The sequence below is a fragment of the Lycorma delicatula genome, chromosome 1, assembly GCF_047948215.1.
Source record: "Lycorma delicatula isolate Av1 chromosome 1, ASM4794821v1, whole genome shotgun sequence".
Lineage (NCBI taxonomy): Eukaryota > Metazoa > Arthropoda > Insecta > Hemiptera > Fulgoridae > Lycorma > Lycorma delicatula.
In genome coordinates, this window is record NC_134455.1 from 55889830 (window position 1) to 55909173 (window position 19344).

The following is a 19344-nucleotide window of genomic DNA, read 5'->3' on the forward strand; positions in this document are numbered from 1 at the left end:
CAAAATAAAAAATATGAGGATTGTCAGGATTGGATGACAGAGTTAAGTTATGAAAAAAATGAACAGGGAATTAGTTAAACAAAATGATGATCTGAGAGAACACAATAAATTCCTAAGATCTTTCACTACAGCTACAGAAAAAAACCATGAGGAAGCTAAAAATTCATACGTAAATGTGCCAAAAAAACAAGAATATTGTCATTTAATTGTGAAAACATATGGCAATTTCAAAGGTGAAATTGTCATGTGAAACTCTTCACATGAAATGTGAAAATCAAATATGAAATCTTTCAGCATTATGAAAGAGCAAGTTGCTATTAAAATGCATGCTAAAGTTTTAAAAATTGATAAGTCTAACAATGGGGCTACTGTTGTCAAGAGTAGCAGTGCTCAGGACTCTGAAGACATATAAAAAACCTTAAATAGTGAAAACAAAGAAATATTAATGGCTAAGGCATGTGAAAAAAATAACCCCCAAATAAGAATAACAAATATCTCGGCTGATGTCAATAAAGAAGAACTCGCCAATGATATTATCAATAGAAATCAACTACCACAAAATAGTATTATCATTGTTCATAAATATAGGCAATGAAATAATAATTCTGCATCCCAGCAGAAGTAACATGTGATGCCAGGATGAAGACAAAAACTGTTTTTGTAGGATTTCAAAACTGCAAGGTGTACGACAATTTTAACTTTTAAGAGATGTAAAAACTGCAGTGGATTTAATCATAGTTGGATAAAGTGCAAAATACCTTCAAAAGATCTCAAGCATGTGTGAGGTGTGCTGGCAGACATAATGTATTTGCATGTAATATGAAGATTAGAAAATGTGTCAGTTGTATTAGTGCCAACAAATATTTCTCCAAAAAAAGATCAATAGAACATTCTGCTGATGACATATCTGTGAAAGCTACAAGGTGAGATGAAGCAATGTATTAACAATACCAATTATCCCTGGAAACCAGAGTCACCGTTTAGATCTGTTGTTTAATCTTTGGCTTTGGTAAAGAGATTTTATATTGAATTCTATTTATGGAAAATGTAGACTACAATCTTAGTGAAGAATTAATTTTTAACAAGATGATGGAAATAATTGAAAATTAAAATTTTTCCAAGTCTGAGCTGTTGATCCTACATGTTAATGTCAGAAGTATAAAGAAAAATATTATTAAGCTCGAAGCAATGATAAATGCTCTTGAGAATTAACCAGATATTATAATATGTTCAGAAGCATGACTAATAGATAATATCAAATTTATTAATCTAACAGGATATACACATTTTGACAATAATAGTAGAATTAACAAAGCAGATGGAGTGATTATATATATAAAAAATAATCTAAGTTATCAGATTATTAACGAACAATTTGGGAATTTAAAAATCCTCAACCTGCTTATTGAAACAACAGATAAAATTACTGTTAAATTAACAGCTCAAGTATTCTATCTGTTATTTTGGAGATGATGAAAAGGGGCGGTTGTGAAATTAATTAAAGGTCGCATAGGTATACCACCAGGTTTATGTATTTTTGGTAGTCCAGTTAATACAGGTGCACTTGGTTCAAACCAGCCCTTATTCATCATCTCCAAAATAACAGATAAATTCATCCTTGGTCCCACAAAATTAATACATATACGATCATGGTTATAAGAGCATTCAATTACACAAAGTATAATGGAAATAATAATATATTAAATAAAGAAATAGATATAAAACAAATTGCTAAATATAATGGTTATAATGAATCTTCAGTAGATAATTTATACAAAAAAAAACAAATATAAAAATTAACAATAATACATATTTAATACCAATAAATAACACACAGAAAATTGGCAATGTGTATTTAAAATATGTATATACTGATATTGTTGAAAACATAACAAGGGTTTATGATAAAAATTTATTTAAACCTGCATACCAGACTAATAACCATTTAATAAAACATTTAAAAAATAATACATGTACTGCTTCATATGATTTACACAATTTTTTTTGGCATTTATAAAATAAAGTGCAATGATTGTGACCATATTTATGTAGGTAAAAGCACTAGTTCCTTCAAAAACTAGATTTGATGAACACTTTATATATTATAAAAGTAGATAATTGGGTTTCTCTAATGTTTCTGATTATTTACATTTATAAATATAAACGTAAATTTAATTTAATCCTACATATCAAATATGAGGATGACACAATCATAAAAGTTGCTAAGGAAGCAGCACTTCTTTAGACATTGATAATTCGTAATAATTCAACTCTGTACAGTCACATAACTTTGGCTAGATAGTCTGCAACGATTTCTGTTTTATTTTTATTATTAACTTAATAACAAAATTTATTTTTTTTATTAATGACTTCATATTTTGTGTAAATGCAATTTTTAATTTTAATTTACAATTTAAAATTTTGAATATAAAAAAAAAATTAGTTTTATTTCTGTTTTGGTTTAATTGGAAAAGGATCTTTTAACAATTTTAAAACTCGATTTTAATTTTAATGTGCAATTTGCAACGTACAATTTTAATGTGTAATTTGCAACGAAAGATTTGAAAAATTATAGAACAACTGATGATGTGAGATACTCATGAAAGCACTCTTGATTAGATTATGAAATAAGGTAGGTGACATCCTATTCTATTTTATTTTAATTCTGTGCTTGAGTTGATCAGATTAATATAATTTGTATAGTGCAGAGCCAAAAGAATCAATTTTAGAAAAATAAAATTTTGTGGCTGGAAAATCTCTAAAACTACTTAATTAATTTCCTTGAGATTTAGATATGCTGTTCTGTTGTGTATACAGAAGTTGTGCATGTGAAAATTTGATGAAGATTGGTTTAGTTATTCTTGAATTACACTCGGTTTAAGATCCAATTAGTTTGAAAATTTTTACATTTTGCAGCTTGAAAATTTCCAAAATTAATAGATCAGTTTCATTGAAATTTAAATTTGCTGTAGTGGTTCATTTTGATGCTGAGTTTGGAACATTGATGTTTCTTTATCCGCAGTATCTAATGTTAATATTATTTGGTGTATTCAGGTAGCATTACCTACTACTTTGAAGGTCATTACTGGATATGTGTTTTGAGTGGGGCAAAAGGAACAAAATAAAATAAACCAAAAGTCGGTTTTCTTGTGCAGAACTGTGAAAGAAATTTTTTGTAATTCTTTTGTTAATATTATAAAGTCTTATCATTTTGGTAATATCCTTATTGATGGGCTATACTGATTTAGATACATTTCATTTTGAACAGTTAAAATATTCTGTAATTATTAAAAGACCCTTAACAATTTTTATATATCATTTAAAAACTCAATTTTCTCCAGTGCTCTTCATTAAATTTCACACATTGAAAATCTGCTAAAAAATTTAGTTACAATACCAAAATCAAAATAATAATGAAAATTGGTTATCATAAGCCATTTGTTGATACATGAAGAGTTTTCAAAATTTAAATGGTGATTTTGAAAATTTCATAATTAGGGCTGATAAAAAAAATTAGAAAGGAAAACATAATGATAACTCTGTTATTGTATTGTTTTTTTTTGTTTTTTTTTTACTGTATTTAGCAGTGATTTTTAAAATGAAAGTGCATTAGTAATCACTTAGGTATTAACTAAAAATTGCATTTTCTTTTCAACTACATTCATATGTATAGCTGATGATGCTATAGATTCTGATGGTGATGAAGAAGAAAAAAAGGAAGACATAACAACTGACACTGGTTTAAATGTAATTTTAAATAGTGCTGACAATTTAGTTGTTATTGAAAAACAAAAAATCTTTCATTCATAAATCAGATGCTGAAGTTTCAAATAGTTATCCTAAAGGATCATATCAAAACACCAATTTTAACTGAAAGTAAACAAATTAAAATAACTCATTATTGTATACAAAATTAAAAATAATTCTGCTCTTTCTTCAATTAGATTTAGGTAACTACATAGTTACTGTTAAAAGATTAAATGTTTAATTTATCAATAAATCAAATAGTTAAAAACACAAAAATAATTTTCAAATCATTCCATAAAGTGCATAGTGCTAAATTGTTCCCCAACTTCTGTAATTAATTAAAATTTCAATATAAGATGTGTTACATTTTTTATTACCAGATGATATAGTATGTTATTTTTACTTTATTTACACAAGTAGGTTTTTTTGTACTTGTACTGTACTTAGTTAGTTACATACATACAAATGTATATTGAACTGTATTTCCATTATCAGATACTTTTTATAATAACAGATGATTTATTGGTCACTTGAGGGTCTTTTACATGGAAATTTCAATGTATTAAAAAAATATATAAGTAACATATTACATACGTTAGGCAAAATGCAGTGAGTAAATCAATCTCTATAATATCATCCTGTGTATGCCATGGACAAGTAGGTTAACTATAAATTACAAAAGAAGTAATACTTGATTTTAAATTATTTCAAAATTTCTGAATTTTGTACATGTAGTTACTACCAACCAGAATGTGAAATGATAGATTATTTGTGTGGCTTTTCTTCTCACTTGCGTGCTTGCTTCATCTGATCATTTGGCCATATGATGGATGTTGACTGGATACTGGTTATTTTGATAATGAGGATTTGGTGGTCTTTAATCGCTTAATTGGAAATTTGTTTCAGCTGTAATTATTTTAGTTGTAACAAGATTCGTTTGAGCAGATAAAGGACTAATGTTTTACTTCACTGTATTATTTAAATTGATAAGTACTAATAAAATTTTGAAATTTGAATATAATGAATTTTTTAATTATATAATTGTGATGAACTATGTACTGGCAATACAGTCTGATTTTATTGATGATTAATGATCATATGAGAATTTAACCCAGTTGAAGTCATCATTGTCATCAAAATGAAAGTTGAAATATTGTTTATAATAATTTTAGACCTGAATAGATTTTATTGAAAAGACCTTTAATTTAACCAAGATATTTTATTTATTATGTTTTCACAGCTTTTTTTTAACAGTTTCTGTTGCGCAAAAGATTTGTTATAAAAATTGGTTGTATTTTATGCTAGTTTTCACATTATCAGTGTTAGTATCATATTTATTATTGAGTATTAGAGATAAATATAAATGCCTCAAAGGTATCAAAACATATTTTGAGGGTTCTACACCTAATATCTTAAGTAAAAGATTAAAATCTCCAGGATTACTGACACAGATTGGTAAAAGAAAGCAGCAGGAAGAAATGCAAAATCATACAGAAATGATAGAGATAAAAAATTGAGTGTTTTAGTTTCAAAGGATGATTTAAAGTTGTTGAAATTTCTTTAAGTAAGTTAATTAGTGAAAATGGATAATTTGAAATTAATAAAAGGGGAAAACTTAAAATGCACAATATTTTAATACAAAATAGATTTAATGAGTTTGAAAATAGTTCTAAGAGAAACAATTTAATCTTTAAGGAATTAAAATATAATGAAGAGGATAATGTTAAGCTGGTGATGAAATTTTTCATCAGTTTTCATCTGCAAGAGAAAATATTAATTAGATAAATAAGTCACATATACTGGAACCAGAGAGAATCACGGCTCATATTCTCGGATGATGAAGATCTTAACTCAATCTTGAAAAATACAATAAAGAAGTTTTATCATAAACATGAACTTTTCCTGTATAAGTAGGAAAACAGAGGAAAACTAAATAAATAAGTTAAGAAAAAAGGTTTTGTAAGATAAATGTTTTTACTTGAACATAGGTAGATTGTAGGCAGATGGATGTTCTTATTGACCATGGATGATATGGAGCTGAAAGAAAGAAAGAAGATATTGAAACATTACCACAATGGTTAGAGAATTTATCAAAAAAATTGTAAACAAGGATGAGACAAAGAATTAGGTTAGGTTAACCTGCTGGTAAGAATCGGTTTGGGATGGAAACATTGTTTGTGTATTGTTGTACAACTTTAATGATTAAAAATAAAGATTTTACCAAGTGGGATTTCTAAATTTATCTGTAATAATATATTTCTCTTGTTTGAAATGTTCATGGAAGTGGGTGACAAAAAGATTGGAAAATGTTTTTTGAAGCTATAGTATTTGGTGACGGCCAGAAGATCGGATATTGATAGAGCAGGGTTGGTTATTAAAAATAAGTTAGTAGGGCTGTTACAGTTCATTAATTTAGGGGGAAATTAGTTAATATAAAAATTGGCTCCAAAGATTTTTATTTAATCTTAAAATACTTAAAGGGGAAAATTCTTAAATCTGGGAAGTGGATTATTTAAGCATGTGAAAGTTCTTAAATGACAATTAGAAGAAAAAACAACTTAATTTTATTAGAAGATGCTAATGGAAGACTAATTACAGACATTCCTTGACGAGGGTATATTTGAGATCCATGAGTTAGAATCACCACTCTGTGGATAAAACGTCAAACAGAAAGAGATGTAAATTAATAGAAATCTGAAACATTTAATTTTGTAATAATGAATGGAAGGACTAACTGAAATTGATAGAGCGAGCGATTACATCTAGGGTAACAGTGCATCAATAATTGACTTTGTGAAATTGATCTTAAGCACTATATAATTAAAAAAGTGTTCAGTTTTAAACAAGTAATTTCCGATTACAAGCTGATTGGATGTGATATGTCTTTTGGGGAAAAGGAAGAGATGTGCAAAAGTGGACCACTAATGATGAACAATGTTTTAAAATTAGATTTAGTTAACTTGTTATCCACGGATGGTAGGTAATGTAAAGCAGGATCTTGAATCCTTTTAAGTTGTTATTATTAACTTAAGGTTGTGTGTGATAAGATAAAATGATGAATAGAATAAATGGAGGTGACAAGAGGAGATTGACATAATTTAATGGGGAATGTTGTAGAGTAAGGCATAAAATTTATTTATTTTTTAATATTAGGAGGAAAGGTTCAGATCTAATCAGGTAGTAATAATAGAAGTGAAAGAAATGTAAGAATCTGTGTTGAAAGAAATGTTTTTTCATGTTATAAAGACAAAAAGATGTAAAAAGGTTAAAAATTCTAAAGAGTTAGGGAAATAATAACAGAATTTAAAGGCACTTCTTTCAAAGTAGTAATTGCATCAGACCAGAGACCTAAATTAAGATATCTTTCTGGATTATTTTTATGTGGGTTTGACTTATTCAGAAATATATACTATATTGTTTGTAGAAAATGTAAAATTGAATAGAATGATCTCATTTGAGTAACTGAATTTAGTTTAGTCTCATTTACATTAAAAAATTTGAATAATAAGACACCTGTTTTGGACAGAATACTTTTTGAGTTCTACAAAAGTGTTAGAGGAATATTTAGAGGCAATAATAAACTTATTTAACTCTACTTTTGAGACAAGCCTAGCTACAAACATATAGGGTTATGACATGTGGAACAGAAGTCTGGAGTTTCAAAAGTGGGGAGAATTAGAAAAATGTTCCAAACATTTTTTTATATTTTTTTAAGAATGGTCAAAGTGGGAAGAATCTGAAAAATGTCCATAGATCTTTTTTTTTAAGAATGTGTTACCTCAAAACATACCTTACTATATATTGTGTTTGGAAACTCGTATTAGTCTATTATTTGTGCATTTTCTTAGAAGGAATTTTTAAATATATTCTCAGTGCATTCAATCTATCCGAGAAAAAATTATCCAATCTTCTAATCGGAAATTTATTTATTGTGCCTCCTGATTGGATAAAAGAATGGAAGTAATTTTAAAAGGTGTAACTACAATTGTGATTGAAACATTGAAAATTGGCAAGACTTTTTTTTTTCTGTAGGGGAGGAAAACGTTATGCCAGACCTGTTCTGACAGCACGTGCAGGGCTCACACCTGCTAAATAACCTCCCCCTTATACAGCAGCCTGGATATTATCCACTTTTTGGCATTACTCATGAGCTGCTGTGTCCTTGCAGGCTTCTAGATGAATGAATCGAAAAGTCCTCAGCACATCAATGACAGTGACATCCCCTGGCCCCTGGGAACCTCCGTACCAAGGCCTTCTCTTCATTCTACAAAGGTAGGAATTAAATGCCCCACGGCCTGTCAACAGCTGGATCAGCCAGAATTTAACCTCCCCATGCCGCCATCAACAGACCCATTTCTTGACATCAGGGATGACATGGTAAGACCATCTTCCCATGGCAACTGCTTCCCACTGCTTTGCCACTCAGCTAGCGTACTCAGGTGCTACTTCCTGGGTTTCCATTAGATCTTCCTACCCTTTCTGCCACTTGTAGCTCAACCAGGGCACACCTGCCACCACTAACACTGCCTCAGTAGACACAGTCCTGTATGCCGATGCAATCATCAATGCCATTTTCCTTTAGATCCTGTTAGACTAGCCTGGCATCTCTCATATTTCATGGCACATTGCCAGACAGATGTCGCATTCATAATTATAGACGACACCATCGTGGCAAGCAACCGCATCTTGAAGGCCGGAGGACCACCCACATAGCATATGAGTCTGGTTAGGGCCCATGCTGTTCTATCAGCCTTGTCAGACACCTCCTCCATGTTCCTGGTGAACTTCCACTCATAGTCCAACCAGATACCCAGACATTGGGCCCACCTGGCAGGCTTGAGCACAACATCGCCCACCATGATCCTGATTGGGGATATTCTTCTTTTCCCAACAGCGTATTATTAACTCTGTTTTATCGGCCACCAGGAATAACCCCTTGTCCTACAGGCAGTCTTTGGCCATCTTAATGGTGTTTTCTCCTCTAGCCTCTGTATATCCCAGTCTACAGATATCAACATAGCCAACAGCCACCACCCTTTTGTTATTAAACTTGACCAAGCAAGACATTGTAAATCGTGTTCCAAAGAATCGGTCCTAGCAGAGGCCCCCTGAAATACACCGCACTCCATCCAAAGCTCTACAGTCGCATCCACCACAAAAGCTTTAATCCTTCTGTGGGACAGGTAGTCTTGTATTATACACCTCAAATATAGTGAGATATTCCTGTCCTCCCAATTCTTCCAGGATAGCATCCCATCTTATGTTATTAAAGGCGTTCTTGACATCCAGTAGGACCAGAATTTGTACCTTCCTGGAGTACTTAGAACCTCCTGCTGCCTCATCAATAGTTGAGACTACCCTCTCTAATGCATCAATGGTGGACCTCCCCATTCTAAAACCATATTGGTGTTCAGAAAGCCCACCCCTTACCACAACCTCTTTTCTCAGCCTATGCAGCAATAAGGCTTCAAATAGGATTCCTACTCTGTTTAATAAAATTAGCGGCTTATAATCAGAGAGGTCTTCATCCCATCTTCTCAGTTTCTTCAGTAGCACCAGCCATGCATACTTCCATTCTCCTGGGATTATTCCACAAAGCAGAACAAGGTTTACTGCATCAAAGACTGTCAGTGGATCAGCCTCCAGCACTGCCTTCACTACCTCTGCTGAAATCCCATCTGTCCTAGGGCTTTTCTCAGGTTTGAACTTACTGCATGCTACGTGTAGCTCTCCGACTGTGAAATGATGAATCTTCTACTCCACAATTTCCTTTGTAACAGTGTGGATGTTCTTTGGGAATAGTCTTCTTATGACTACCTCCATTTGTACGCCTGTGAACGGGTAACTTACATCCAAATCCTCCAATGATGATTTTGTATCCATTCCTCCAGGGATCCTTGTTCACCTTGTCATATAGCTCTGCCCACTTAATCATTTGGACCTCTTGATGCTAGAATACATCTCTTGCCTACATCTTTTAAGCCATTGGATGGCTTCTCCTGTATCAGTGCCAGCCCTTCTCCTCTGAAGGACCTTCCTAGCTATCAGACACTCCTTTCTTAAGGATGCAATCTTGTGGCTCTACCAATATATACCCCGTTATATTTGTGGGAGCTAGTGCTTCTCTTACAGACATCGTACAGTGCCTCAGATAAAAAAATACTTATAAGGGCATCAGGTGTGACAATGCCTTCAAGAGCTTATCTACAATTATTTCCTTTCTATTGTCTAAGATACTTTTGCTGCTATTATTATTTGGTAAATTGTACTTTATTTAACATTAATTTGAAAATTAATAATATAATAGACTGTGTGTTTAATTCGTTTAGGTCCTTGGGCTAAGGATGATGATGGTTCATTCTTCAAAGCAGCTCTATTATCTGGGCCACCTGGAATTGGTTAGTAACTGTTTTTTATTAATTGTAATTACTATTATGATAAGAAAATATTCTAGCAGATGATTTAATATTTTCCAATATACTGAAGTTAATATATTTGAACTCTAACATTGTACTGATACAATTTGATTACTATTCCATGTGACTGCAAAAATATTTAATATTATCTCTTGGAAATTTTTCTTTACTGTTAAAAAGTTGCAGTATAACATCTAATCATTACTCAGATTGATTATTTGTCATTACATGCTCGATTTTTTTTAATTTTCCACTCGATCATAAAACTGACCGTTTTAATTTTTATTTTGTTATCATTAACTACTGTTTGAATAATCAGGAATAAATTTGTCAATAGCTGATAATTCTTAGTATGTTTCAATTGTAAAATTTTTGTTGTGTAATGTATAAATAATACAAATTGATTGGCTTATTACCTTTCCTTAGCATTAAATAATTCCAGGTCACAGTCAAAGAAGGAAGATTTATTTTAAATGAAGGTAATGTAGACAAATATGTAGCAGTTTTATATTAATTTTTTTTTTTTTGCTTTTAATTAATAATGTAATGTTGCTAAAAATATTCCAGTTGGTGGAATATTTTTTCTGTATATATATATATATATATATATATATATATATATATATATATATATATATGTATGAAACTTTTCTTATATATATATATATACACAAAGAAAAAAAATATTTATATACTACTATAGCACTTATATTTTTTAATATTAACATATAGCTTATGAAATATTACATATATATTTAAGTAAGAAAAAAAACCTTAAAAATGTATTATTCACCATACACAAATTTTTGGAGTATTAAGTTGTCTAGAATATTCTTCAAAAACTATTTTTGGAGTTAAGTTCAAATTCTTCAAAGAATATTTTCAACTAAAAAAAAAAGAAGATGTTTACATACAAATAACCCATCCCCCATTAAATACATGGGGTATTTGATGAGAATCTGTCCAATGTCAAGAAATATCACTCATTGAGTATTGTTTGATACACTATCATACAATACTCAATGAGTGACATTTCAACCACATTCACTCATTTAAGTTTATCAAGTAAGAAAATTTCTTATGTGATTGAACTTTGTTTTTTTTTAACATTAAATTACTTTTCTTTAGCAATTTTCAAACACTTTGATTATTTTTGTGTGGTTATTTATATACAAATGACACTGAAAATTTCACATGACCTGTTGATGGTATAGCTGCTGAGAATACTAAAAAGGTTCATGATATTGTAGTGGAAGATAAAGTATTAAAAGTGTGTGGGGTTGCTAAAGTGATTGGTATCTCAATGAATGAGACAATATTTTACTTGGATATTTACATATACAACAACTGTCCGCAAGATGGAATGGTTCTTTGCTCACAATTGATCAAAAGCATGAAGAAGCAAACATTTCTAAACACTGTTTGGGGCTGTTTCAGTGTATCAAGAAGATTTTTGTAACATTCATAACAGGTTGATGATACTTTGATATATATCTATCAACCTGAAACCAAGGAACAGTAAAACAGTGAGTGGGTTTCAGTTAGATAACTTGCCCCAATGAGGGCAAAAGTTGTTCTGTTAGCAGGAAAGGTATGCCCTTTTGAGATCCTCATGGCATAATTTTCATTGACTTATTGAAGATAGTTAAAATGATAACTGAGCAATATTATGCATCTTTGCTGGATCAACTAAATGAGGAAAGAAAGCAAAAACAACCATATTTGATGAAGAAGATGATGATTATTCACGAGACAATATCTTCCCAGCTTACTCTTCTGTGATTGCAACAGCAAAGTTATTCACATTATGCCATGAAATTCTTCCACCCCTACTTGCCAGACTAAGCACTTATGGGCAATTATCATATTGTAAAATATAAAATTGCTTGCTGTAAAGAAATTTACACAAAATGAAGTTATTACCAAAGCATATGCTTATTTTGAAGACTTGGATAAATCATGCTGTAAGGAATGGATCAAAAAACTTGAGTATAATTGGACTAGTGTATAGTGAAAGAAAATTATGTTGTGAAATGAAAAAGATATTTTCACAAAAAATCATGCCTTTATTTTGACACAGACTTTAAAATGCCTCTCTTACATTGGTAATGATATATTTATATATTAAAAATAAAAATTAATTTTCAGTATAAAGTTACTTACAAACACCAATTACAACACTTCATACTGTTTCGATTAAATTTCTTTCGACATTCATGATGATAAAAATTTTTTTTATAATTCAGTCTTGTAAATATGCATTATATAAGAATAAAATTTTAACTTTTATCTGAAAAATAATTTACTTTTGCTAAATTAAATACAAGTATTTATAAAAGAACTTTTATGACCATTAATAAAAATATACATTTAAAGAAGCACATCTATAAAAATTACATTACATTTAAAAATTCTTTGAGGAACTCCATAAATGCATTATCATATATAATTATGGTTAAAGGCTGACCTACCCATTACTGGTTGGTTAAATATGATTAATGTTAATTAATCGAGATGGAATGTTTTAAACTTTTCTTGTAAGTAATGTTATCTATATTACTTTTCTTGTAAGTAATGTTATCTATATTTTTTACAGGTAAAACTACAACAGCGCATTTGGTTTGCAAAGAACTGGGTTATGATGTAGTAGAATTTAATGCTTCTGATACTAGATCTAAAAAATTATTGCACGAAGAAGTCTCAGAACTGCTCTCTACTACATCATTAGCACCATACTTCACCGGTATCTTTTTAAAAGTTATTTTAATGTTTTTTACTTGAAAGATTTTTATTAACATAAAAAACACTTTCTAATTTCTTTTGAATATTTTTTTTAAATGGATAAGTATAATGAGATGGGTATACTGTAACTGAAGGAGAAAGATATAGATTATGTGTAGGAGAAGAAAACATTTTTTGAACTAAGTGACCTTAAAATCTGAAAGAATTCTATTCTAGCTGTAATTATTTAATGCAATACTTTGACCTGCTTCTTTCTACCTATTCATGGGTAATGAATACTAATCAATGCAAATCGAGTTGTAAATCCAGCCATAATTTCTTGATTGCAGTTCTTCCATTTATATTACTTTAATTTAATATTAGTATACTTTTGGTAATATATGCCATGAACTGTTTCATAATATTTTCTAAACATCTTAATTTTTCTCTACTATTAATTGGAATTACATATCATGAGCTGCAGTTGTGCCATCATTAAATCATGAAACAGACTGTAACTGTGTAAAAGCATCATTGACAATTATTAGCTCCTCATAGTATGTTTTGCTAAGATCTCTTTCATTATCTGGTAAAATCTTAGCAAGCAAGTACCATAATTGTACCTATAATTGTTTTCCTTTCCTACATCTTCCTCTGATTTTTTAGTTTTTTATCCTTTCATGTTTGATTGATTTGCCTCTGTTGAGTGCCATTCCAAAATATTTTTAGTATGTTAGTTATGCTAAATTTTTCAGTATAATTTTTTTTTGCATTTCAGTAATTCTATCCATTCCATAACATTTTACTTATTTTGGTATTGCTGTGAATCCATCCATAAATTCTCACACAAATTTTTTCTACATTTTTAAAAACTATTTTTATTTATTATTAATCTTTTTAAGCAATTACAGGCCAACCTTCCAGTTATAGCCAATGATGAAAGATGAATTTTTGTTAGATATGAAAAATGCTAAGTCTAATTGGGATTTGAACCCATAACCTTCCGGATGATACTACTCCACTATGGAGGCTGTTCTTTACTATCTTTTTTTATGAGGTAGGATATAGCAGTTAGAATATTTCTATTACAGGTGCTTCAAGATTACTTATGAATGAAAATTTTATTTTTTTTGTGCTATAGTTGGGGTAAATGTTGATCATAGGTAATGCACAGTGAAACAGAGTAGTTTCATAAAGGACAAAAGTATGTAGAAAATAGATTTCGCTCTCAGTTACCAATTAGATTTTTTACCCCTGGTATTGTATGAAAGATTGGTAACATTTGAGTTTAAGACAATTGGCTGTTATTTTTTAGTAGGACTTAATGAGTTAATCACCCTCGAAACTACTAAGGATCCTGTTGCCTATCCAGGAATTTCACCAAAAGCCAAGCTAGTGGTTGAAGAGCCTAACAGGTAAAGCCAGGACGTCTACTTTTAAAATATCAACCGCACAACTTCCAATACAGTCAGCTTTGTATTAGTATGTTATTGTACATTGTTGGTTGAATAATTACCGCAAAATTATGATATTGTTTCCAACATACATGTTACTAATATATCAGTCCATATTTGGTTCTGCACTTGTTTAGTTAATATAAACTTGTTCATGCCCATTTTATGAAATCTACATCAATAATATAAAAATAATTGCCTTGAAACTATTACACATCCAGTTCACTTAGACTGCTTGGATGACCCTAATGTTTATCAGAGGAAGAATATTTCTGGAAATGACTCATTTACTTTGTGATTGTTCTACATTTATTCTGTAGGATCAAAGTAACATTCATATTCTATGTTTAATAAGATCTGTGTAGATTTCTTTTAAGTATAGTGTAGCTGTATTTTCAGTTGTCTTATATGTTAAAAGCATATTTATGAACCTGATTTTATTATATTTTGTATTACCAGCTGCTAATAATAAGGAAGTCAGCAGTAATCATGTGTTACTTATGGATGAAGTAGATGGAATGGCTGGAAATGAAGACCGTGGAGGTATTCAAGAACTCATTCAGTTGATAAAGCTATCACGAGTTCCTATCATTTGTATGTGTAATGATAGAAATCATCCTAAAATTCGTAGCCTTGTGAATTATTGCTTTGATCTACGGTTCAGCCGGCCTAGAGTGGAACAGATAAAGGTATGTTTTAAAAATTTGTGGTGTTATTTGTTTATTTTTATTTTAATCCCCCTTAACATTTTAAAATTTTTCAATTCAAGTTTCATTCATAATCTTTAAATGGTTAGCTTATATAGTTTCATGCCGTTTATTTTAATAGAAAAAAAAAAATTCATAAACCCATTTTAAATTTATAAAATTAACATTTACACCGATCAAAGTAAGAAGTATTCTTTCTTCATTCTGACCGTACTAAAATTGCAACCAACAAAATTATTTAAAAAACATTTTTTTTTTGAAAATAAATTAAGTCCAAAAGATCAACGTCTAAACACTATTTTGCAAATAAAAATGTAATGAAATTTATAGCTAAAGATTATTGTATACAAAGTTTGAGTTTAATTTTTATGAAGATATCAAACCATAAATGAAAAAACTAAAAAACAATGGAATGAATATTAACTAAGAATTTATTGGCTTTGATTTAATAAAAATATATAAGAAAATCCAAGAAGTACTCCAGTTGGTGAGGTAATTAGTTGCATATCAAAAATAGAGTTTAAAAATTGAGTTATATAAAATATATTGAGTTTTAACATTTTTTTTATCTTCAGTGAACTTTAAAAAGATTAAAAATTTGTGATTTTTTTAACCCAACGTAAATTTGGATTTAACATAGTCATTTAATTATAAAACATTTATTTAATTCATAACCAGGTATACTGACAATTACATAAATCAGAATCATCCTCAAGTGAAAGTTTAATTGTTATTGAAATAAATGCATCTAAAATCATTGAAATTTTATTAAAACAATTCAAATGGGTAATGGCTATAGTCTCACAGAAAAAGAAAAATTATTAGAGTAGAATCAAATAGATTTGAATAGTTCATTTTGGTTATTCCACAGATTTATTGTGTGATCACAGCGTTCAATAAAACTAAAAATTTTTTTTTCTTTTTGTTCCTGATTACAAGGGTTATTTTTTTTCCAAGGTCCAATCGGTCACGAAATTAAAACCATAGTGAAAATAAAAAACTTTTTATTTATAACAAGTACTTACATAGTTGCCACTCCGATTTAGACATTTGTCGTAGCATGGTACCAACTTTCCAATACCCTTGTCATAGAACAGAGCATAAAAAACATGGTTTTTAGCCATGTTTCTACGCTGGTCTGCAGCTCTTGGTGGAATTCATGGAACGTGGCACGACCATCACTGCAGCCTCATACTGCACGACTCTTTAACGTCTACGAAGGGCAATTCAGAATAAGCGGAGAGGAATGTTGTCATCAGGCATTGTCTTTCTCCATGACAATCCTCGGCCGCACACTGCAGCTGTAACAAAGAAGCTCCTGCAGCGTTTTCGTTTGGTAGTTTTGATCACCCACCATACAGCCCGGACTTGGCTCCATCCGATTTTCACTTCTTTGCTCACATGAAATGCTGGCTAGGAGGACAACATTTTGGCATAGACATCGAGCTGCAGACTAGCGTAGAAACATGGCTGAAAACACAGGCGGCTTCGTTCTATGACGAGGGTGTTGGAAAGTTGGTACCACGCTATGACAAATGTCTAAATCAGAGTGGCGACTATGTAGAGAAATAGCATAATTATAAGTACTTTTTACAAATAAAAGATTTTTTATTTTCACTGTGATTTTAATTTCGTGACCAATTGGACCTTGAAAAACAAATAACCCTCGTATCATTTTACAACTGATAGAAATAATTTTTCATAAACGTGTTGTCCAATGTGTTACAATTCATTATTACCAAAAAAAAACCTTATGTAAACTTAACAATTTACATAATCTACTTTTTGAATCCATAATTTATCATTAAATAATATCTCAGGTAATGCATTTTCTTTGTCATAAGTTAAAACAAATACTTGTCATGATCAATTGTTTTTGTGTATATATATATTTTTATTTTTTATTTTTTTAAATTACCTTTTCAAGACCCATATCACCTCTGTACTAATTAATAATTATTGTATATAACAACTTGATCCAGCCAAGTGCAGAATTAAATTAAATAAAGAAAAAAAGATTAAATAAAGTCAAAATTCACTTTTGAAATAGATATAAATAGAACAATAAATGATCTAAATGTTAGTATTGAGATTAATAAAAATAATCAAATTATTATGACTTCAGTTTATAGGAAACCCACAACCAATAAAATTACAATTCATAAAAAATCAAATCATCCTTGGTGTCACAAAATTAACACATATTCAAACATTGTTAATAGAGTGATCATTTAGACACAAAATAATAAAAATAAATTAAACATAGAAATAAATAATATAAAACAAATTTCAAAAATTAATAGTAAAACAATCCTAAAACCAATAAATAATGCACAGAAAATTGATGAGGTGTATTTAAAATATTCATATGCTGATAGAATTGTTGAATATATAACCAAAGTTTATGATAAAAATAAATTGAAATCTGCATATAAAACAAATAACCATATAATAAAATATTTAAAAAAGCAATAATCATACCAATTCATATAATTTATGTGGAATTTATAAAATAAAGTGTAATGATTGTGATCACACACACACACACACATATACAGGTGATTCAAAGAAACGGGAAATTTTGAAAGTTGTGTTGGTAGCCGTGGGCGATTGGTACCACTTGACAAGTGGCGCCAGCCTCTCTAACTTAACCTGCCATTTAGTTGTCATGGATCCTTGGAGTGGTGCGCAACGTGCATTTGCTATCAAAGCGTTTTACAAAAACAATGACAGTGTAGAGAATTTTGCCGTCAATTTAATCTGGGACGGCACGACCATGTTCCATCAGCACATGCAATTAAAACATGGATATCTAATTTTGAGGAAACTGGTTCGACAATGAAAAAGAAACCTCCAGGCCGTGAGCGAACCGTCCGTACACCACAGAATGTTCAAGCTTTACAAGATACTGTCACACGAAGTCCACATCGGTCAATCCTTCGTCTCTCAACATCTTTAAAATTGCATAGTTCAAGTGTTCGAAGAATGTTAGTGAAAGACTTGCAATACCATCCATGCAAGTTGCAGATCGTCCAGGAACTGAAACCGAACAGTGCAGTTGTGCGAGCATAATTCTGTAATGCAATGCTTCAGAAGATAAATGATATCGAAGAGTTTTTTCACGAACTGTGGATGTCAGACAAAGCGCATTTCCACCTCAGTGGATTTGTTAACAAGCAAAATTTCAGATACTGGGCACAAGAAAATTCTACGCAGCCTACACCAGCGTCCGTTGCACAGCCAGAAAGTGACCGTGTGGTGTGCTATGTCATCTTACAGTGTTATAGGCCCTTATTTTTTTGAGGATGACAACGGTCTTGCGATTACAGTGACGTCGGCTCGTTACGTAGCCATGCTTGAAACCTTTGTTGTGGAACAACAAAAGAGATTTCCACCAATTCTTAACACAGCCTGGTTTCAAGAAGACGGAGCAACATCACATACTGCACGAATATCGATGGCAGCTGTACGCCGATTGTTTGGACAACGTGTCATTTCACAAAATGGTGACATTTAATTGCCTCCCAGATCGCCTGATCTCTCAGCTTGCGATTACTTTTTGTGGGGTCACCTTAAAAGCAAAGTGTTCCACAGTAGACCTGCTACAACGGAAGAACTGAAGGCAAAGATCCGAGAAGCAATTCCGGAAATTCCAGTTGAGATGTTACGTCAAACCATGAACAATTTAACGAAGAGACTTCGTGAGTGTTTACGTAGAAGAGGAGGTCACCTGCAAGACGTCATCTTTAAAAAATAAATTAAAATGTATGTATCCTAAAATGGCAACATTTGTACAATTACATGAAATAAAATTCATTTTCTAAAAAAAATGTTTCATTAATGTTATTTAATTTTTAAAATTTCCCATTTCTTTGAATCACCCTGTATATATATTCTGCTCCATAAGAAAGGCAACATACAAGATATACGGAAATATCGTTCCATCAGTCTGCTATCTGTTATCTATAAGGTTTTCACCAAGATCTTGACGAATCGCATCAATGATGTTTTGGACAGATCTCAGCCAATAGAACAACCAGGATTCCAGAGGGGATACTGTGCAATAGACCACATCCACAGCATTCAGGAAGTCATTAGTAGAGCTAACGAGTACGAAATGCCACTGTGTTTAGCCTTTATCGATTTTGAAAAGGCATTCAATTCTGTGAGTCATCTTGCAGTCATGGAAGCTTTAATTAAACAAGGAATATACCAAAGATATGTAAAAATGCTACACAATATCTACAAAACAGCAGTCCTTTGTCAGCATTGGCAAACCAACAAAAGAATTTTCTATCA

General features: G+C 30.8%; 1 protein-coding gene across 1 annotated transcript in view; it reads left to right on the plus strand.

Annotated features, from left to right (window-relative positions):
• The window catches only part of Gnf1 (germ line transcription factor 1), a 99644-nt gene that overhangs the window by 43830 nt on the left and 36470 nt on the right, over window positions 1-19344 (plus strand). Inside the window, exons 6-8 of the mRNA XM_075354941.1 lie at window positions 10077-10145; window positions 12760-12906; window positions 14798-15027. Of these exons, the coding sequence (XP_075211056.1) occupies window positions 10077-10145; window positions 12760-12906; window positions 14798-15027 (446 nt within the window). The remainder of the gene's footprint in view (window positions 1-10076; window positions 10146-12759; window positions 12907-14797; window positions 15028-19344) is intronic.